The sequence below is a fragment of the Harpia harpyja genome, chromosome 7, assembly GCF_026419915.1.
Source record: "Harpia harpyja isolate bHarHar1 chromosome 7, bHarHar1 primary haplotype, whole genome shotgun sequence".
Lineage (NCBI taxonomy): Eukaryota > Metazoa > Chordata > Aves > Accipitriformes > Accipitridae > Harpia > Harpia harpyja.
This window is the reverse complement of record NC_068946.1, coordinates 26,353,288-26,375,583: the sequence shown is the minus strand read 5'-3', so window position 1 is coordinate 26,375,583 and position 22,296 is coordinate 26,353,288. Positions and strand designations below refer to the sequence as shown.

General features: G+C 38.3%; 1 protein-coding gene across 8 annotated transcripts in view; it reads right to left on the bottom strand.

The window, feature by feature from the left end:
- AOX1 (aldehyde oxidase 1) overlaps window positions 1–20,678 on the bottom strand; it is a 46,297-nt gene extending 25,619 nt beyond the window's left edge. For 2 of the 8 annotated variants that reach the window (XR_008235882.1, XM_052791553.1), the window contains exons 1-16: window positions 20,532–20,678; window positions 19,372–19,429; window positions 16,137–16,233; window positions 14,830–14,938; window positions 14,151–14,277; window positions 13,162–13,223; window positions 12,465–12,545; window positions 11,540–11,620; window positions 10,268–10,412; window positions 10,005–10,097; window positions 8,059–8,210; window positions 7,726–7,819; window positions 4,402–4,511; window positions 3,365–3,549; window positions 2,035–2,197; window positions 1,076–1,168 (exon numbers count right to left, since the gene is read on the bottom strand). Coding sequence is in view for 7 of the 8 variants with exons in the window: in XM_052791553.1 (XP_052647513.1) it covers window positions 1,076–1,168; window positions 2,035–2,197; window positions 3,365–3,549; window positions 4,402–4,511; window positions 7,726–7,819; window positions 8,059–8,210; window positions 10,005–10,097; window positions 10,268–10,412; window positions 11,540–11,620; window positions 12,465–12,545; window positions 13,162–13,223; window positions 14,151–14,277; window positions 14,830–14,938; window positions 16,137–16,233; window positions 19,372–19,429; window positions 20,532–20,591 (1,710 nt within the window). In the remaining variant the exon portion in view is untranslated. The other 6 variants (XM_052791549.1, XM_052791548.1, XM_052791550.1 and 3 more) reach the window with 5 other exon arrangements.
- Window positions 20,679–22,296: the final 1,618 nt, after the last annotated feature.

Genomic DNA, 22,296 nt, shown 5'->3' with positions numbered 1-22,296 from the left:
AATGACCAGGTAATTATCTTTCAGGATATGCATTCTTTTTTTTCCCCCTTAATTTTAAAAGCTTAGTAACGTTCACATGAAGAAGTACAGACAAAAGACAGGGACTTGCAAAAGTCAGATAGAAATTTAAAGTGAACAGATTTTCTGAGTTTCTAAGTAATTTCTGTTGCTCAGTGTCAACTGATCTGAATAACAAATTGTTACCATTTCTGTTGTTCCATTGTTTACTTGCAGCTGAGGAATAAATTACTGAAAGTCATAAAGAACTAGTTTCTTTGATCCTGGCCCCTTTTATAAGTCTGTACTGTCTTCTTTTTTGACGATAACTCTGAAGGAAGCTGAAGATAATGACTTGAACAAATTTGAGGTATTTAAAGCTAAAATGTTATTCTAAAGAATATCTGAAAGTGAAAAAAGATCTTTACCTAGATTTCATTTGAATTTTCTTTAGGTTTTCAAAAACTTAGGATTTTAACTTGTGTATTGAGGGTATCAAAATATCAAAAATCGTTGCAGGAGTTCCCACCATAATGGAGTCACAGGCGTGAGCTCAGAAAAACCAAAAGGTGTTCTTTGCTGCCCTCTACTGCTGACTTCTCCTTGAAGACTCCTGTTAATTTGATCAGATAGCCATCACAAACTCCATCTTGATTCCTAAATCTACAGTAAGACCTAAGAGCCCCCTGAGATCTTAAGAAAAACGTATCTTCAGACAAGAATACTATAGTGATAGCTATAGACTTAGGCTTTTCAATCTTTTTTATTTTCTTCTAATTTTTTTCCAATTGGGTTGCACACTGCAATATACCAAGTTTAATCAGTCCGACAATGGAGTTTGTTCAGCATATTTATCTTTTGAGAACTGTTTAGAAGAAGTGAGTATACCCATAGAAGTCTATTTTTACAGACAAGGTTTTCCTAATTGAGATACAGTTAAAATCAACCACTAAGAGCCGGTTGCCTTCAAACCTTTGGAAAATTTGTACCTGAGCTTCACAACAAGGGTCATGCTTGAACTGTGACCTTTTACCAAGTCTTGCAAAGCACAGAACAATCTTAGAATAAAATCACTTGCCTGGTATATCTGGATACTCTGGGGAATTTTGGTTTTGAAATCTTGTAGGACACTCCTATATTCCATAGGTATGCCAGGATAGCGGCAAGGATCCTGAAAAGGAAGTGAATTACTACTAAAACTCACATTTGAACATTCCAATTAAAAAAGCTAACAACCAAAATCACCAAATACAAACTCTTTATACAGGAAATTCCTTCAAGACTCTCACAAGCTAGAAAGGCTCTAAAAGAACAATTTTAAAACAATGTAGCATTTTGAGATTTCACTAAATAATATTTTAAAATGTATTGGATTCAACAAATATGCTTGTTTAAAGTAAGCAACATAAAGCAGGGACAGTCAGAAAAGCTTTGTTCTGGGGTCCAAAACTGGCACAGAATCACTCTTGGCAGTAGTAAATTACCTAGTAATGGTAATGCAGAGGAAAGAGCTCAAGGTAACACAGAAGAAAAAAGCAAAAGGGATATTTTTCCTCATAAGAACAGATTTAAGACAAAAATAAGTAACTTACACCTAGAATGTATTGGGAAGTAAAATTTTAGAGTCCTCCTCTCCCAGTCAACAACTCGTACAAGAAGGAGGGTTGGTTTAACACCTACAGTTGCTTTCCAAAGCCCTTATTTTTATTCTGTCTATTTATGCTTTGAACTACAGACAGATGGAGTAAGACCTCATGTATGTTTTCTTTGGGCCTGGGAGGTCAATACTGATATATTGTTGCATTAACATTACTCAATTTTTTTTAAAGCTTAATGTCCAAGGTAAAGATATCTGAGCACCTATAAGTTAATTGGGCATCTCTCCATCAATCTCTTTGGGAGCTAAGCACTTACGTTCTTCTGTAGATCTGAACCCCAAAGACAATATTTAGCATGTTGTACAAATTGGAAGCATCAACAGATAGAAAAAAACCTTTCATTTGCTTGCACAAAAGCAGACATGGAGAACCAATTTACCATTGTCCTTAATGACTGCAATACTTCCAGGAAAAATCTGTAGAAGAAACTGACTACCAAAGTTTTCTTATAGTCTACTTTTTCACTACTGGCTGAGCCTGGAAGAGCAATTTCCTTAAGAATTAGTTGGCAAGCTTCATCCAACATTTGTTCATTCCAGTGTCTGTCAAGAAGAAAAATAGATACAATCAGACCAGGACTCAAAAAAATGCGAACAAATTGCAGTAATACATTTGTACCATGGACCACAGGCATAATCCTGCTCACAATGAAGCCAAAATATTGATTCTAATAATGGCCTGCAATTTTGAAAACAGTGTAGGTCAATGTTGCTCACAGAAGTCAGGTCCCTTAGGTCAATGGAATTGAGTCTTATGCCAGCCTTTTAAAAACAAAACAAAACAAAACAAAACAAAAACCTATTACAGCTTTAAAGCTGATTTAACAGTCTTACAGATTATCACTATTCTGCAGATACTGTCCTATATTTAAAGAAAAGTGGGTAGTAATATTGATGCAAACTGTAGATGCTTTCAAGGGATCTGATTAGTGCTGGATAGTAGTCACATTTTCCAAAAACACTGACTCCTTGAAGTATCTCAACACAGTTAATTCTCCATAGTTACACAACCCTAGATATCAAAATATAAAGCTGTTAGAATAAATTTAATGATCTAAAGCAGCAAAAAATAATGAGTACTTCAACTACTGAAACAGTTGTATATTAAATGGTAAAACAGTCCAGTGGGACTCTGTTTAGATTAATGGTTTTATACTGCTTGAATTATTTGTAATTTTTTTCCTCCAAAACTTGGAAAGATGCTGCAAAGTGGGAGGGAATGTCAGGGATTAACATCAGAGATTATTAGGATCTTGTAGATGAAGAGATATTGAAAAGGTTACGGTTTGAGTTGTGCTCCTAAGTTTATTGAGCACATCTGAAATTCTCGAACTTTCTATCAATTCGAGCCAAACTGAAGGACTCAAGAACACTGATACCAGGGGATTATCAAACCTACAGGATACAGCATCATTTGCCGATGCTTGGGCTTAGGTACACAACTGACTATGTATACCTCATCCACCTATCTCACAGCCCATATCTCATATCTCTCTGCATACTTCACACCAGAGTTACACCCACGTGCAGACTCCAAAATGTAACAATTCTGAAAAGTCATCATTAAGGCTTGACCAGATTATTCACTTGAACATACGGGGCATCAGCCAGGCAAGTGAAATCTTTCTGTACTTTCATGCTCCAAGGAAGTACACCCGAGTTCTCAAAGTCCCTTTATTCAGAGATATAGAGAAGACAAAGAAATTGTACCTTCCAATAAGTGTCCAACAGGTTTGTTTTGCACAGATTGTGGTCAAGACAGCACCTCCATAGAAAATGCTTAAATCCTTTATTGAGTCTGTACCTTCTTCAAAAAGGACTCTCATCCCAGCATTGGTTATTGGGAGAGCATTTTCTCGTCTTGGTGCTTGTCGAAATGCAGAGACATACTCCCCCTGAGCAAGATCAGACAGAAGTGGGCAACCTGCAGACATTTAAGTATCTGAAAGCAGAACTTGTTACTGCACTACATGAAGAAAGAATAAAAAATGAAGAGCACAAATTCAACCTCCTGAGCATTCAAGACCATACACTTCCTTCTCTTGACCTTTCAGTAGTTTTACCATCTTTGATTTTCTAGCAGCCCATACCCAATCATCCATCATCTACACAGTTCAGATGACCTAGATTTTTTCATGGTAGATAGCTGAAGACAGGGATCTTGTGGAGTGGAGTTGCATTTATAAGAAGATGAAAAGCTTAGAGGTTTCAAAGTATTGCCAAATTTCAGTACTCGGATAACATGACCCGTAATTCTCTTATAAGATCCCATATCCACTCTTGCAAACACAATACCAGTTAAAGACTATTATTCAGTTCAGCAACATTTATGGAAGCACCACACACGTGTCCAATCTTATCTCATTCTAAGAAAAATCCTCAAGAGATGACAATGCTTTACCTGCTTGATGTCAACCATATCACAGGTGAGCAGCCTGCTCTGGTGAGGACTATGGCAGCTTGTCCAAGACCCCTTTCTCTAGGGAGTCTAGACAATTGCTATTGCCCTTATCATTATAGGGTAAACTTTTGTCTGAATATCACTCTTTATATATCACCAGCTACCTCCTGATTTGTGTTTTCTGGCTGAAACTGGGAGATAGTATGGCACTGACAGGATCAAATGTAAGGAATTCAGAAAGTGAGCAGTAATAGTGTTACTTTCAACATAGGGATTACGCCCCCTCCTGCTCTTTATTTAATACTCTTTAACTCTGAAGTTAAAGTTAAACAAACTAGTAACTTACCTTCCTAGAATGGGGAATATAGACAGAGACTAAGATCTCTTCTGGTGTAATGGTATTGTTACCAACTCCATCTGCAAAAATATCACTCAAAGGAATCTGTCGCTTTCCTCCTAAAAAAATCCCAAATCCAGAAACTTCTGTACAATTGTGCAATTAACATACATCAATCATATTCTAATTGGCAAAAAAATACCTGCAGGCTTCCTGAGTAAATAATAACTGCAGAGTTTACATAACAAATTGTCAGGGGTATGCTCTATAAATACAAGTGACTGCTCCATCTTCCATAGTATCGTAACACCAGAGTCCTAAGAAAGTGCCCAGAGATCATCCCTATTCCATAATCCTCCCTTCTGATACTGCCACGATGATCCCACCCCCACTCCTGTCAATCTGTTCCAAATCTCTCCAGCTGCTGTCAGCACTACCTTTTCTTCTAAAACATAAAAAATGAGGAAAAAAACTGAATGGGAAAGAACTGCTGCAAAAGCAAAAAAAATACTTTTGGGGTTGGGGTTTTGTTTGGTTAGTTGGTTTGGGGTTTTTTTAGATTCTGAACCCTTCTAGGAGTCCAGAAGGGAATAAATGCTATTGCTTTTTCCTTTCTCTTTCTGGTAGATTATTCTAAAAGTGACTATGTTTGTCATTCTATGATATATACTATTAAAGATGGAATTTTCAAAAGGGAAGAGGACAAAATTCTGCAAGGAACCTAAATCTGTAAGAGCCCTTTGAATACTTACATCTATGCTACATCAGGTTTGCCAGTATCACTACATAGCTAAGCTAGCAAGCCTTCTGGAAATGCAATCTTTTTAACACATATAATTGATTCTATTAATTAAACAAGCTCCATTGGCTCAAGGAGTTTTGTTGGTAGGACTGCTGCTGTACCAGTAACACAATTGTCAAGTAGCATTGTCGTTCTGCAAGAACACAGAGGCATGAACATTGTACAGATGGAAATCCACAGTGATTCACCACGTGTGGTGTGGAATTTAACCATGTGTTTGACAGATGAAGTCAAAGTGTATTTTTAACTAGTATTCTGTGTCCTTTGTACTTTTCACATGCTACCTTAGGTGTCTAATGCATTTTTAAATAAGTGATTTCTTATTACTAGACACTATTTACCTTGCAGTAGCCCTGACCTATCCCAAGACTTTCTATAACCAGATAATCTTCTGTGCCATTTTTAAAAGGTTCCTATATTAAAATACTCCCATCACATTCAATGAACATGATACTTGAAGACTGACTGCTTTACAGCAAGATTATTTTCTTCATCCTTTTCATGTCAGGTGTGATGATGACATTGTAACCTGTTCATCCTATAATCAGGGCCAGGGGGTAGGAGTGAGCAAGCAGCTTCGTGGTGCTTTGTTGCTGGCTGGGCTTAAACCACGACAATCATTTAGCATTAAAATTGCATTCCTCAAATATAACTAGTGTGACAGCAAAAGTTTAGTAAAGGAATTTTATTTTGCTGAAGTTTGAATCTGGAAAATAACACTGTTAAGAACAGGAGCACTGGTCTTTCTGGATTTTTGCGTTTGTAATTCCATCCAGAATACACTTCGTTTACATACATAAAGATTCTTGTCCAATCCCACCTGTGAGCCTGCCAGGACCCAGGAATGTGCATTTTCTCTTGCACTGTGATCTAAGATAAATACTAATAGTGCTTCTGCAACCTCCTTTTCTTGAACAATCCACTTTTCCTATGTTTGACTGACTACCGTTTGGTAAAGAAATATGTTAAAACCTCTCAAAATACCTAAAAGCCTCACCCAGCAGTAATGTTCTGCCAGGTTAACAGAAAGAGATAGCCATCAGTGATCCTATTCATCACTCAAATAAGTAGGCACATGTCCTGGTTTTGGCTGGGCTAGAGTTTATTTTCTTCCTAGTAGCTGGTATAATGTTGTGTTTCGGATTTAGGATGAGAATAATATTGATAGCAGCAACTGAAAACATCAGTGTGCTAAGTAGTGTTTATACTAAGTCAAGGATTTTTCAGCTTCTCATGCCCAGCCAGCAAGAAGGCTGGAGGGGCACAAGAATCTGGGAGGAGAGACAGCCAGGGCAGCTGACTCAAACTGGCCAAAGGGATACTGCATACCATATGACATCATGTCCAGTATATAAACTGGGGGAAGTTGGCTGGGAGGGGCAGATCGCTGCTCAGGGACCGGCTGAACATTGATCAGCAGGTGGTGAGCAATTGCGTTGTGCATCACTTGTCTGTCTGGGGTTATATTTCACCCTCTTTTTTTTTATCTTCTTTTTCATTACTAGTAGCAGTAGTAGTAGTATATTTTGTTTTTTATTTCAATTATTAAACTGTTCTTATCTCAACCCAGGAGTTTTACTTGTTTTTGATTCTCCTTCCCATCCCACTGGAGGGGTAGGTGGGGAGGAGTAGTGAGTGAGTGGCTGCATGGTGCTTAGTTGCTGGCTGGGGTTAAACCACAACAGCACATCATTAGAATTGTTGATAAGAAGATGCAAATGCTTGTACTTTCACTTGTGAGAACAACATTCTGACAGCTATTTTTCCTCTCAATGCCAAACTATGCAGGAAGAAGTCATGGAAATCACACAGCGTAAGTTTTTGTGTATCTGTTCCAAGAAATCCTGGCTCAGAAACAACCCCTTAAAGAACATGTATTTCAGGGTGTTGAGTGGAGCATTACACAGTCTGAAATAGCAACATGAACTCTGTCTGGATCAAGGGCAAAAAGGACATAAGCCATCTAGAAGGGAGAGCATGCAATTCCAGGCCACCAGATAGCTCATTTTTACCAATAATTTCATCACCCTTCCAATAGTAAGGTAGTGCACAAGAAAAGGAGCAGGTAGAGTGCAGTATATACACAGTGATGGAAGGAAACTGAGGAAATGGGCATGGAAAAAAGTGCTGAACTAATGGCTCCTGTATCAGAAGTAAGTACCTGTGAAGAATGAGAAGCCAGAGTTCTCAGGGCCAGAGGGTGATTTTAAAAACAGGGCAAAGCATCAGTTACAGAAAAAAACTACCAAGGAGGTGGAGAGGTAGTATACGGCTACTCAAATTGTGAGTGCTTATAGTAACTCACGGCCCACAGAAGTACATGTGATCTGGTTGGTCTGAATGCTTACTCTTCACATGGTAATCTTTGATGTGTTCTTCATTTGCAAATTGCTTCTCTTGCCTATGTGATCTTGTATGACAGTGGGGAAAAGGGTTCCTTAACAAATGCTCACCTGTTGCTATTTCCCCTCTCCCCATACAACAAGATCCTGTACCTCTGGCACTACTACAGACAGGCTATCTCCTCTTACCTCTTGAAGCCAGATTGAGCATACAGTTGCTGGCTGCCAGAATAGGATTCAAGTCTGAGGTTGATTTTCTACTTATGATGTTTCCACCTAATGACTTGAAAAACAGAAATTTATGTCACCTTTCTCCATCACCTTCACATTTTTATGTTAGGTGGCAATATAACATGCAGACTCTTTATAAATTTATACATATTGAAAGCTCAAAAAAGATGTATTGATAGAAAATTCACTGCTAAAAGCAGAATTAAAAATGTAAGTTTTACATGTGGTCAGGAGCAATTTCACATTTCTTACAATTTGTTACAATTGTTATTGCAAGGAAGCACAACATACAGCAACATTTCTTATCTGTTCTCCACCCAGAGTTCTTAATTGCTGCAAGACAGCACGGAAAACCTTTGTCTTCTCTTCAGGGTACTCTGAGATTGCATTTGTCAAGATGTCTTTCACTAGAGAGAGGCTGCAGGCAGCTCCCAGAGTTAATCCTGTAACCAAAAGATTATGAAAGTGTAATGTGTGCATAGCTTTATTGCTTGGGTTTTAAACTATGTTCAGACTGTAGAGCTAGGACTGATCATGTGGAATACAGGCAGATATAAGAAGAGGAGCCTTTGCATATTAAAGGGACTGTGACCTTTGATTTCAGGAGACTGAGGCTAAAATTTCATCAAGTGATGAAATTGAGCTAATAGCTCACCACTTCTACTAAAAGGGAAGTCCATTCTCTGCTTCCAGCTGCCCATTCCAACTTCTTCCCTTGCAGCAACTTTGACTGAGTAAATGTTTAGGTGATGTTTCACCCAAAGATGAGTCAGCTTCAAAATGCTTTCAACAGGCTCTTCCTATTTTTAAACATGATTTTCATCATAATTTGATCTTTCTTCGCATATGTGTACATTCTAGTTATTCTCCTCAGGTATGGATAGGTAGCAATTGAAAAAAACCCAAACAGTCCTAACACTGAATATAGTATTCTTTTTCTCACTAGAAAGACAACCTATAACCATATGCATTTATTTTAGTAGTTATAAATTTTTTTTTAAGATCATACTTTTAAAAAATTTCAATATTATAAAATGGTAAACAGTGCCTTTCTATTCAAAATTATTAATAGACTTTATTTAAGTAAGCTATGAATGTTTTGAATGAACACTGGAATTCAATAAAAAATATAGATCAAAAGATACATAATTTTTAAATGGCTTTTCATTAACCAAGTAAAGCAATATTTAATTTTGTGTGTTTGAAACAAAAATTTAATCAAAACATGTTTTGCATTTAAATCTGATTAAAGAGAGGAAATACTATTTCTGGCTGGCAAACTAAACTGTGTATCTCTTGTTTTACAACTAGTAAGTCTCACCTTCTCATAACTAGGTTTTATTTACAGATTAAAAAAAGCAGTAAACATTCTCCCTGCTTCTTTTCAATTCCCAACTACTTGTCAGCTAAGAACAAACTAGTCATTGACTAGAACTGGATGACTGATCTGAAATGAAAAGGTATTCTAAATGGAATAACAGAACTGCCAAATACAGTTTACCACTTCACAAAAGTGGCTTCAGGCATATAGCCAGTACTTTTCATCAGATATAGGGTTTGACTTTTCTTAAAACTTTGGCAGTAAACTTGCACAACATAATTTATCTTTAATTAATTTAGGCTATCATAGTAAGTTTAAATCTATTTCTAGTTGTTATTTCTAATTTCAATAGAATTTATTTAAAAACTAAAACCTAGTCTAAATTTGTCTAAAAAAAATCTCTGTGCTTATCTTAAATATATGAATTGAGGTATAAAATTTTTAATCTACAATCATTAATGCTCTTATGATTGAGAACAAGATTAGTTAATGCATATTAGCTATGCCAGTTTAATCACAGCCTTTTTTCTAATGTAGAACTAGCATGCAATGTTGCTAACTCTCTCTGTGGTTCTATATGGGTCTCTCTCTGCTATACACCATAGCATGGTACAGAGATCACACAGCAAATATTGCATGACTTAGCACCAGAATCAGTATTAACAGAATAATTCCTTTGCACTATTATGACTCATGGGGCCCAAGATAATATTGCTGGTCAGTACTGCACTGTGTCATGAAGACAAAACTGTACCATACACTGGGACGGTAGCCGCAGCCACCTTGACCTGGGAAAGAACCAAGCATGCTTAGGAATAAGTTGCATAGCACTTCACACCTTCAGCACCATGGAATGCAGCAGCATCCCTTACTGTAGAGGAATCTCCTATGTCTGAACAAAGTAAAGTCTACTGACCGTCATCCATGCGTTTCACCACATTCAGATCTGGGATCCTTGCAGGAGCAATAACAATTGGATGGAACACGCCTCTAAATTTCATCTCAGGTCCTACCAGATAGGAATAGACTTAGACAAAAGACACTTTCCATAATGACAACTCCAACATAGTAGAGAGTAAGCTTAAGGACGAAAATGCAAAAGGAATGATAAATGTAGCCCCACTCCTCCCATGCACACTGGAACTATGGCAACAAGAGCCATTCTGATCGTATACATACCCACGCTGGTGTTCCCAACCACAAGAGGTGCTTTGGGGTGGGCAGCTTTCAGATCCAGTAATTCATCTAAGCTTACAGGAGAAATCCATGTCATTCGCTCCCCATGAAAAAACAGAGTTCTTTTTGGTTGATTTTCAGCCATTCTCTGATGGGGAAATAAGGCAGATTTAAATATTTAGACATATAGACAGGTGCAAGTTCTAATAGACACTAGACTGAAAGTCAAAAGAAGTTCTTAAACAATGGTAGTTCTACTTAATCCTTCAAAATTGGACAGAAATGGGACTGTTATGCTGGCTCTTTGCACAGTGGTGAATTTCTAAACTGCATCAGTGAAACATCTTCAATTAATTCCAATGGGCTAATAAACAGATTGACTGATAAGAAATAGCACCCAAGCAAAATATGTAGGAATAGATTCTGCAATTGCTGAAATTATTGGAAAAGTGATAAAAAATACTTAGTGAGGTGTTTGCACGCTTTGCTTGCTTGGTGGTCACCAATGACACTGGCAGCAGCATCCCCTTCTAGATTAAGCATGCATGTGGATGTCTCTGGCTGTTCTAGCACTGTTCATTGATCACTTGGAAATAGCTTGTGAACTAGTGGTGGTATAAATACACAGTCAAGAACCCCTGTCCCACAGCTATCAACGTTTCTCCGTAACCAGCCAGCTAGTTACAGAGAATTTGGCTTTGAATCTGTAGATGGACAATAATGTAAAGCAAACAGCTTTCAGTTTTTATAGGGCAAGTACTGCTGTCAATAATTAAGGATGCCTGACACTTTCCATTCCAGTGCCCTTATTTCAGCTGCTTATATCTTTGTCATACTTTAATCACTTGGGCTAAACACTCCCTGGTCTGGGTTGCTATCTGAGGCTGACACTTGAAAAGACCAACAAAACTATTAAGCCACAAAATGGGGAAAATGCATTGGTTTGCCAATGTTAAAAAGTGTTTGCCATTCAGGTTGCTGAGAAGCATTTGTGTCTTCAGGTACTGCACTGAAAACCCAGTTTAGATTACTTTGTCTTCTCACCTAATACTTAACTCTGCAACTTCATTTTCCCAATATGATTATTTTTTGTATGTGAATATTCAATAAGCTCACTGGAAAAATAAAAAGGAATATGATTTTGGATTTATATTAAAATGTTATGACATTTCTTCTGATGAATTACTGCTAAGCAGACTTCAGAATGAGTTCTGAACTATGGACTACTAAGGAAAAGACAGAGCTAAAGAATAGTCTGTAAGCAGGAAAAATTACCATTAGTTCTGGAGGAAATATAAGCTCCTGGGTGGGATCTAAGGGCTGGAATTCATCTGTTGAAAATAGTCTGGTGGAAACCTTAAAAAGAAAGAAAACAAGCAAAGACCAAGAATTTTCTCTCATCATTAATTCAATTTAAAAAAAAAAAAAAAAAAAGCAAAACCATAAACAAACCATGAGGGTCCCACTGAGGTCAGCAGAAACTTAGTAATTCCATTATCATTTGGATTTGGTGCTAAATTACCATGCATCATTTGGAGCTGCTGAGGTGAAGGAAGTGTTCATAACAATTTCTTAAAGTTCACTGCTAACACAAATGACAGTGTAGACGCAAGCAACTGAAAGACTAAGTACAGGCTTCCTGTAGTCCTACTGTAAGAAAGTAGCTGGTCAAATATTCATATGGATAAGAGGTTTCATTTAAAATTACAATCATAACTCTGATTTTTAAGAGTGTATCAGTTCTTCAGACTCAAGTCAGCAGTTAGATTCCTAAGAGATCAGTGGTTACATTCAGATCATCACTGATCATTGATTTAAGACAGTTTCACATATACCCCGATTTCTTGCACAATGTGATGATCACTGTATGAGTCGAGCTGAGACTATACCTGAACTTGATGAACTGCTCAAATCTCAGCTCTGGAGATCCAAACTACCTTATACCAACTACCTGCCACCTCATCACCTCCTCATACAAATATACACAAAGAATCCTTAATTTTTAGAAATGTCTCCAAATTTCTTGCGAGGAATAATAAAATATCTTATTTTACAAATAATATTATGTAAGGTGAATAAGGCGGAGGATAAAAATGGCAGAGTATACTGCATTTACTTTAAGTACAAGAAAAAAGCCATGCAATATTCTTTCTATAAGTTTTATATCTAAATAGGACAGGTGAAATACTTAAAACCCTACCTTCTCTTCCTTGTCAAACAAATCATCTTCCTGATCCAGGCAACACTTTCCATTTGCTTTCCTTTGACAACAAACAGATTCCTAAAGTAGGAATATTCCATTAGTGAAATACTACCCAGAATGGCAATGAGTTAAAGCCTGCTTAAGCCAGTAAGAGTGCCTCTTTATATTTCAGTGAAGTTGTAAATGAAGTTTAACAATAAGCTAAATTGGAAGGATTACGTATTAAAGAAGTGATATTCAAAAATAACTTAAAATCATCAGATGTTGAAGTCCTTAATACAAAATAATTCATACTATTTGAAATTCAGTTGACCTTGTGAAAGCACACATAGATGGTCTGTGTTAGTTCTTTTATTCACTGTTCACTCTCCCATTTCTTTCACCATAGGTTTCTGACATATTGCATTACATGATAAATTACTAAGAATATTGATCCAAATTCTGCTTTGATTTATGCTGGTACTGACCCACAGTAAAACACACGGAGTTACTTCAGATTACTCTTCATAATCCAAGCTAGACACCAAGTTCATTTGCATTAACCAATTTTTGTAATGGGTTAGGCCACTATACACCTTACCAGGACCTACATCTTTTAACAGAGGGAAGAGATGATCTTAATGAAACTCTGGATGGTTTGTATACATATATACACTAACGGGCACAATCTAGTATTCTTATCATCACTACTTACCTTACAGAAGGTTTTACAGGCATCTAGGATTGGCCTATATCCAGTACAGCGGCACAAGTTCCCTGAAAAAAGGAAATGAGTAAGAAAAAGCTTTGTTCTAAAGCATGTAGCTTTAAAGTGTCATGTCTTTATATGAGGTTTGTGTTTTTGAAGCTTAAGGAGAAGTGTTTGCTCTCCGAAAAACAAAAAAGATCAGTGTCACAAGACTTAGGACCCTGCAGCTCCTGAGGAAAAAGACTATTATTTCAAGGGGAGTATGAAATACTCCCATACTTAGTATGAAATACTTGAGAGCTGCACTAGAGGGAATGCTGACTACAGCTTAGTATGCAGGTGATTGTACAATAGAGATTGTACAATATTCTTCACCCACTCAAAATGTTTTTCTCCTTCCTCCTGACTTATTTCTAATAGTGAAGGAGGTTAACATCACACCTTCATCTAAATTCACCTCATAGTAACAAGAAATGCCTTTGGCTCCACAGTGACTCTAGAGCACAACAGACGACAGAAGGCTATTTTACATGCAATAAATGCTCACACTTTCCCTTAGTGAAGATGGTTTGCATCTCTCTGCTGTATTTAACTGTTTTATTCCTACCACAAAGGGGGTCTCTCCCATGAGGCTTCTGAGATTCTCAACTCCAGATGTAATGGGATCTCAGAGACATTCAGATGCAGCTACTTCTCCAATAGGACATCATTTTTGCACACCTGATTTAAAGCACTCCAAAAGACATATACGGGGATGTTTTCAACACCTGTCCCTGAAAAAATCCACAGCTGCATGCTTCATTTTCCAGGAGAAAAGAATGACAGAGAATACAAGGTCTGTATGCAGTAGCAACTCTGCTGGGAAGCACAATTTGTATAGAGTACATACATGCATGCATACACATGTACTCACACAGGCATGCACTCACATACACAAATACCTGAAGTAAATGGTTCAAGGACATACCTACAAATGAAAAAGTGGCAATATTTACCAGCCAGAGCTGCAATCATCTGCTCTGATGTTGGTTCTGGGTGGTTTCTTAGCAAAGTGTATATGGACATCACCATTCCAGGGGTGCAGAAACCACACTGGGAGCCATGGCACTTGGCAAGCCTTTCCTGAAAAGAAACACCACAAATAGCACTCCTTCCAGTGTACATCACCATTCTAATGAACTCTCTCTTAAACAGGAGACACCATACCAAATGTTGTCTTCATAGTAAATCAGATTTTTTAAGCAAAACAATTTAAGCAACCTCAAATAAGAATAATTATTTTGGGTGTGATGCCCGGCCACATCTTACTAAGGAAGCTATTTAACCTTCAGTGGACTTCTGTCTTTTTTGCCTTTATACTAGAACATCAGCTAAAGGGGTATTGTTCAAGATGTGCCATTAGCCCAAATAGAGCACAAGCCTGATCCACTCCAACAATTCTTACTATCAACTATTTGATCAGGCTGTTAGTATTAAAGGAAGATCCATCATGAGCCATATCTCAACAGCCTTGATCAACCAACCATCAGAAACTTGTGTTGTCTTCTGTTATCATTTAGCAGGGAGAATAATCATCATATGGAATTCCCATGTCCTAAAAGCACTGCCACTCAAGCCAGTCTATACAAAGGAAGAAATGAGTAATCCTCTTACACAGTGATACTGTACTCTCACCTGAACTGGATGAACCCTGGTTTTTGTACTTCCAACACCTTCTACTGTGGTCACTGCTGCACCATACAAAGAGCAAATGGGAAGCAAACATGCATTTGCTGAATAATGTCTTTGGAACATAAAGGAGAAAAAGAACATGAATATTATTTTATTATAATAAAGATGCATGAATATTATTTAGCTGTCAATCAAGACATAGCTTATATTTACAAAACAGTCACTATCAACATTTGGAATGAGAAGAGAACAAGCTTTAAGGAAGGGATCACTTATTAGCTGTGTCTCTTGTCCCCAGTAAAAAAAAACGTATCTATGAAGACAGTTCTGTAGAATTCGTATCTTCCTTAATACTTTAGTCTTTTCCAATTGACCTCTTATCCCTCATGCCCACAAGGAACCTGTCAAGCGTATTTTGGAGGAGGAAGATGGGGAAGGGAGGGTTGGTGTAGTCGTTTGAAGGAAGTAAAGAATTACTGCTGCAAATTTATAATCAAATTTCTGACCCAAAAGAAATTCTGATGTAAAGTAAATATCATTTTAAGTAGGAACAACATACCAAAATGAAAATTCTTCAAAGCTTTTCATCATTAGCAATAAAATATTTTGTTTTACTATAGTTGAAATGTTTCTTTTCAAGTGTCATTCTGACTGTTTTAATTTCAACTCTTATAATAACTTCAAGCATTTTCATTTGCATTTCATTCCAATGTAATGCAATTGTCAAAAGGAACAACTGGGACATTTTGACCTTTTCCCCACCTAAAAAAAATATTCAGTTGACAATGACATGTTACCATTTAACAATTTGACTAGGGTTTTCTCAATTTAAAAGTAATTTATTCCAGTTTTTAGCTTGATGAAACTCAGGTTTTGAGTTTCAATGTCCTCCTTTTTGTGGGTGGGGTGTAGGGAGGGAGTTCAGTATTAAAGGGATGGTAAGACTCAAACTTCTGCCTGCGCTATCTTCCCATCAGTCATATGACAGAGCTGCAGGTAGGCACCATATTCCAGTGGTCAATACAAAGGGTATTAAATGTATGCCTCCTAAAGAGAAAACTCCTCGAAGGAGCTGTCAGCATATATGAGCAAATTAAGCATTTGAGCATGGTATTTCAGCAAATTTACTACATAGCTGAATTAACACTATTTTTTACAGTGTTCTCTTTTGGATTAAAGTGATCCTTCCTTTGGATTCTTTTACTATTAAGTACAGATTTTACAACTTTGTTTTTACAGTTTCATATCTGGAAATGGTATCTACAGTTGTAAAATTCTATGTGGTTTTCAAAATTTTCTGTTAAGAATACCGTATCTTCTTCGAAGCTGGCTCATAAGTTGATATCATCACTGTGCAGGCACCACAACCACCTCCTCCACAGCCGTACTTAGTTCCTGTAAGATGGACTGAAAATGCTGTTATTAGGGAAAAAAAAATTATCAGGTTTCATTTTGGTCTTTATTCTGCTCAAATGCTTGAGGCCACCTTTTTTCCTGAACTGCTAAGGAACTCAGAATCAGTTTGGTATAATAGCATATATATCAGACTCCTTTCTATGTTGGATTAAAATTTTCAGTGAAAATAAGATTGAACCTAAGGAATGACATGACCAAAATCCTGTTCCCAAGAAAACAGAAAGCTTGATTCTGACCTTCTTTTGGAAGAGGAGTAAGTTGGGACAGAAAGAGGAAGTGAAAAATAGTTTTCCAAGTGAAAATATGAAAGGAAGAAACGTGTAATGGGCAAAATAGCTACATATCTGAAGTTCCAGTGGAACACTAAAATTAATATCTCAGTTTTTCCCAGAAGGCCCATTTATAGTCCAGATATTAACCTTGCACCTCATCTGAAAGATCACACTTATGAGAGAAGTGCTCATTTCTATGAATCTGGAACAGTGACCAATCTGAAGCTGTGAATCGACAAACAGCTAATTTAATGTTCTACAGCCACCAAAAGGAAGATGTCTTAGTCCCCATTTCTTCCCCCTCTTCCCAATGTTACCTGCTCCAAAACCCAAGACCTCTTGCATCAAGTCTTTTTCTTACCAATCCCTTCCATGACCTAATGATGAGCTGACTAACTAGCGACTGACTCCCTAATCCAACTGAAAGTCTCTGTTTTTCCTGGATTAGTTTTCTGCTGGCCTAATGAGTGTAATTAGTACACAGAGAGGTCTGAGGAACTCCACAGCTGGCACAAGGTGCAGGAAGAGAACTGTCTACTAGGAGCCAGGAATGATGGAAGGTATACAGGCCGCCTTCTTTTCACACCACGTCATCAAAAGCAAAAATGTTTGTCAACATGAGGGTTACCATTCTTCACTTGCAGTAAAGCTTTGAGATGCATGTATTGCTTTAAGGTCTTATCTAATTAAGCTCTACCACTTTTTCCACTCTAAAGTGCTTTACTGAGGGCCCTTTCACAGACATCCTAACCTGTCAGATAAAGCGAATACATTTTAAGATACAGTTTCTTCCCTTCATGCACTTCTATTTACTTGTTAATTTACAGTGGGGCTTCCAGTTATAAACAGTGGTCTAATGTGCCAATTCTATGGCATTTAGCCTCAAAAAAAGGATGACAGGATGCTCAGAGAGGTATTATACTGCACCTTGCAATTATAAAACACATTACTGGAAGATGCTACAGTACCTCACGCTCACTCAGGCAACCATTTCATATTATAAAGAGTTTAGCAACATCAGCTTAAGATATTTCTGTCCTGTATTTTTGTTCCCTGACATTATTTTTTGTCTCTTTACCAAAGTTAGCTGTCCCCCAGCTATGTTAACTCAACTATATGTGGAGGCTTGCTGTGAAAAGGATCAGTTCCTGTAACTGGCTAACAAAGTGGTCTCAGACACAGCTGGGCAGGTATATCTCGGGGAATAGCACACCACCATACAGACCTACGCAACAGAGGGCAGGAATACTACAGGTTGACATTTAAACTGTACAGTGAAACCAACTAGCTCCCGAAAAAAAGTTAATCTCATCTTCATTTTATAAGCAGGGTACAATGATACAGAAAGATTAAATGATTTTTCAAGGTGTCAGAACAAGTCAGTACAGAATTAGATTATCTCACTCACCAATGCACTTTAACAATGAAGTACAACTCTTGTGGTAGGGCTGGTACTGAGCTACTTGTTGGGTCTTGGTCTCTTCTCCCAAGTAGCAAGTGATAGGACAAGAGGAAATGGCCTCAAGTCATGGAAGGGGAGGTTTGGATTGGTTATTAGGAAAAATTTCTTCACTGAAAATGTTATCAAGCACTGGAACAGGCTGCCCAGGGAAGTGGTTGAGTCACCATCCCTGGACATGTTTAAAAGACATGTAGATGTGGCACTTGGGGACATGGTTTCGTGGTGGACTTGGCAGTGTCAGGTTAATGGTTGGACTCGATCTTAAGGGTCTCCTCCAACCTAAATGATTCTATGATTCTACTTTTTATAGCCCGATAGAGTCTGAAGTTGTTCAAATTACTGAAGAATAATTTCATGACCACCATAACTACAGCAACCTATTCTGCTCCAGACTCCTCCTTATGACTGACCAGTAACAAACACGTTTCGACTTAAGTTTTTCTCTGACACAAATGTAAACTCTCCCGTGTGGATTCTGTAGTATGCAGTACATCACTTGCCCTCTGGGGGTATGTTTTGTGAGACAGTGTAGGAAGCTGCAAAAAGGGAGATTCTGCTCTTCCCCACATTTGCTTCCTGCTCCCAGCTGTGAGTCCCTACACACGTGTTCAGAATATTATGCAACAGCTTCATAAACACTGGGAATAAGCTTGTGGTGCAGCAGATTTTGGAAACCTTCTAAGAACAGACACACGGTCAAGCGTCTGAAATGGTGAAGAGAAAGAGAGCAAACGATCAGAGCAAGCACTGCACAATTTGTAGCAACCCAGAAAGCCACTGAGCTGTGGACTGAAACCAAGACAGGAGGAAAGAACCTTGTCTGCAAAGACAAAACTGGCAGCGTGAGAGTTCTAGCTCTCGCAACTTCTGTTCTGTCTTGTCTAACTAACTTAATTTTTTTGTTTTAAAAACATACTTGTTCATGTTTCTTTACTATTAAACCTGGGGTTTGAGTTTAGAAATCTGTTTGGAGTTCTTATCATAAGAACACATAGATTACCTCAAAATTCCAGCAGACTCAGGGTCTCATCACAAGATGTCCCCTTTCCTGGGAAGGAGACTTTTACAAAACTTGGAGACTCCTATTCCATCAAGCTTTATGTATACTGGCCAAAAGGTTCTTGGGTTTCTTTATGGGGGGAGAGGGAAGGAGCACGGATACATACATACACACACATCATGCCTGATGGCATAGGAAACTAGGCTAAAAATACAGCAGCTCACAGAAGAGTATTTGGCTTAAGAAAGACACATCATTTATTATGGTTGTTTTATCTTAAGGGAGTCACAACTTCCTTAACCAGGTAAATCACCTTTTAATTATCATTTATGAGAATTTTGCTCAAATAAGGCTTTCAAATGAGTGACCTAAGGGAACAAACAAGAAAAGGATACGTCTCTTTCGCAGATAAGACAATAGCATTTGTTCAGGATCAGCATTTTTCTCTAGTATCTGCAGTAAGAAATGAAAAACAAGGTTTAACTGAAAAACCAAGTCTTTTCAAAATTCAGGGCACAGACTACATTCCCACAAAGCCAGAAAAGAATCCTTCTCTGGTTCCCTCTCATAGAACTACACTAATTGCCAAAGACCACAGAGCAGTTTGGGCTCCTTCTGGAAATTCCCTCTCAGACAGATATGTTTCCAGGAAAGAAGTCCCAGGGCACCTTGCAACTACTAAAAATAACTGCTGCTCAGTGAAAGGGTATTTATTGTCAGCCTCGCTAGAAATAAAAACACAGCAGAACTTTGCTACAACAGAGGCAGCATAGCATAAAGAATTAATGATTTGCAGATTTTAGAGTCTCCCTAGCACTGTAACCTACTGGAATGAACACTAGAGGAAGCCTGTAAGGCTATCAGCAGGAACCAGTTTTCTTCTAGCTTTATTTATACAAACTTTCCCTTGCTGTAATGGACTAACAACAGAGAGCAACAGAAATGCCTACATTCTTGATCAATTACAGTATTTCTTATTCTGTTGCTCAGAATCAGCTAGTTCCAGTTGCATTGAATCAACCAGTTTAATTTTGTTCTTGCAATATTATCTTTATGTTGGCCAATAGTCCATATTTTGGCACCTGAGTCCTGCTGAATTTCTGTTGTGCCTCTGAAGATCTGATGCCATCTGATACCTCTTCTCTGATACCATCAAAGATGAGAAGCCAGGCACATACAAATGAAAAACGAGTTGCTCACCAGCCAGATTTGATACCCAGCTGAAAGTCCGCTTCACTTTGATGTGGTTTTTTTCTCCCCAAACGCAGCAGAGCCAACTAAACTGGGATGTTGTAATCATGTTTGTCCTCTTCTGCTGCTTCTCCCCTTCCAACAGCACTTGCTGTACGCAGAAAAGTGTTAGCTAACTAAAGCAACACTTGGAGGCTGATTGGCTTCTTACGCAGCACGGAGGAGATGGGAAGGAACGCATCTGAAGGCTTGTGTGAGGATTCGGTTACACTCCCATGAGGAAGAAAGGAAACCAAACACCCTTCGGGGTTACTTCTGGAACAGCAGCCCCCCTTTCTCCACACTCTTCCCGGGCAACACTTACCTTCCTCCCATTCACATAGAAAATCAGCTCCTCGGTCCCCGCCGCCCCTTGCAGAGACATTGTACCCCAGCCCCGTAACCAGCAGCTGCAGGAAATCCCCGGCAGCCGCCGCAGCAGCCGCAGCTGGAGAGCCCTTAGCGGGCGGGGGCGGGGCAGCGCCGCAGCGGGGCGGACACGACGGCGGCGGCGGGCGGGGAGCGCGGGGGAGCCCGCGGGGGCAGCCGCGCCCGGCGGTGCCGAGCCCCGAGCCCCGCCGCCGGGAGCTGCGCGGCGGAGCCCCGACAGCTACAGGTCAGTTGTTCTTGACATTCAGAGCTAACCGCGATTTATTTACGGGATCCTTTTAAGGTACGTTCAAACACTAAGACGTGTCTCACACTTTCTCAAAGGACGTACACATTCCTCCAGAGCACAGCGGCAACATTAGCAACGCGAACTGTTGTTGCGTTCTGACAATAAAAGCTCCAAAGGTAATTTTAAACTGTGGTAAAATCCAGCAAGGTAGTGATCGTGAGCCCAACGGGAACTTCGCATGAATGTGCACTCGCAAAATGATCGGCAGTAACTTCCAGGTATATAACCATTTGTAAGGGCTATTTGTGCAAGCAAGGGTTTACAGAATCATAAATATTTTCCTCTTCCTGTTTAATCTAAATATATAGGATCAATTTTCCTACAAATTTTAAAACAATCAAAATCTCTATGAGTGGTAAACTAAAATACTAAATATAAAAAAAAAATACAGATTGAATAAACATCAGAAAAAGCAACTTTGAAGCTATAAAAAGAAGTTCAAATTACCTTATCCTTAGCAAAATAATCTTAATCCCTGTGACAGCTACAGATTAATTTTTATCTCAAATATCATCAGCTGTTTTTACAACTTTTTCCTGGCAAGAGCTTCTAATATATCAACTGATCTGGTAAAAGCAGCACATTTAGTGAAGATTCAACAGGCAATGTAACATTATTTATGCAGTACCTAAAGTAAGCAACCATTTTGCAGAACAATTAAAAGAACTGCATCCTAGAAAACAACAAAGTCAATTTTCCCTGTATATAGAACATCAATTTGAGCAACAAAACCAGTAGGGATGGAGAAAGCAAGGAAAGAAAGGCAGTAGCAACAATAATATGATTTCAGAGTTACTTAAAATAACTTCTGCACATCTTGAGGTCATTTTCTTTATCCTTTGTTACTTGAAAGATATCTACATGAAAAAGAATGGAAGAAGCTAAGGCATAAAGCCCTAGGCCTTATACTTTTATTGAAAATTGCATGCTTTTATTTGGAACACCATAGCAGTCTAGCTCGTAATACCTGAGGCTGTGTGGAACAACAGGACCTTCACTGAAAAAATAATTAAGACCATCTCCAAAAAGATTATTTTTTTCTGAGAAAATGAAGCATGGGCTTCTGTTTCCAGCTTTCAGGCAATAGAGAGAAACAACCACTCAAAAAACCACTGTGTTTTGCTGCTGCAGTGCCAGCACAGGGAACACAAGTTGTAACAGATACTTCTGTTGCACTTCTAATGACACAGCTGGTGATGTTGATGAACAGTGAAAGCTAGCAAGAACATTTCAATTAAAAAAATCCCAATTAATTACAAACTTGGTAAAAAATAGAAGAAAAAAGGTATAAAAATATTATATGTGTAATTCCTTTTTAAATAATATTGAATCAGGATAGAATCTATCTTCCCAACCATTTCTGCACCTCTTCGTAATGGTCATGCTAATGTAGCGCCATACATATCACGTT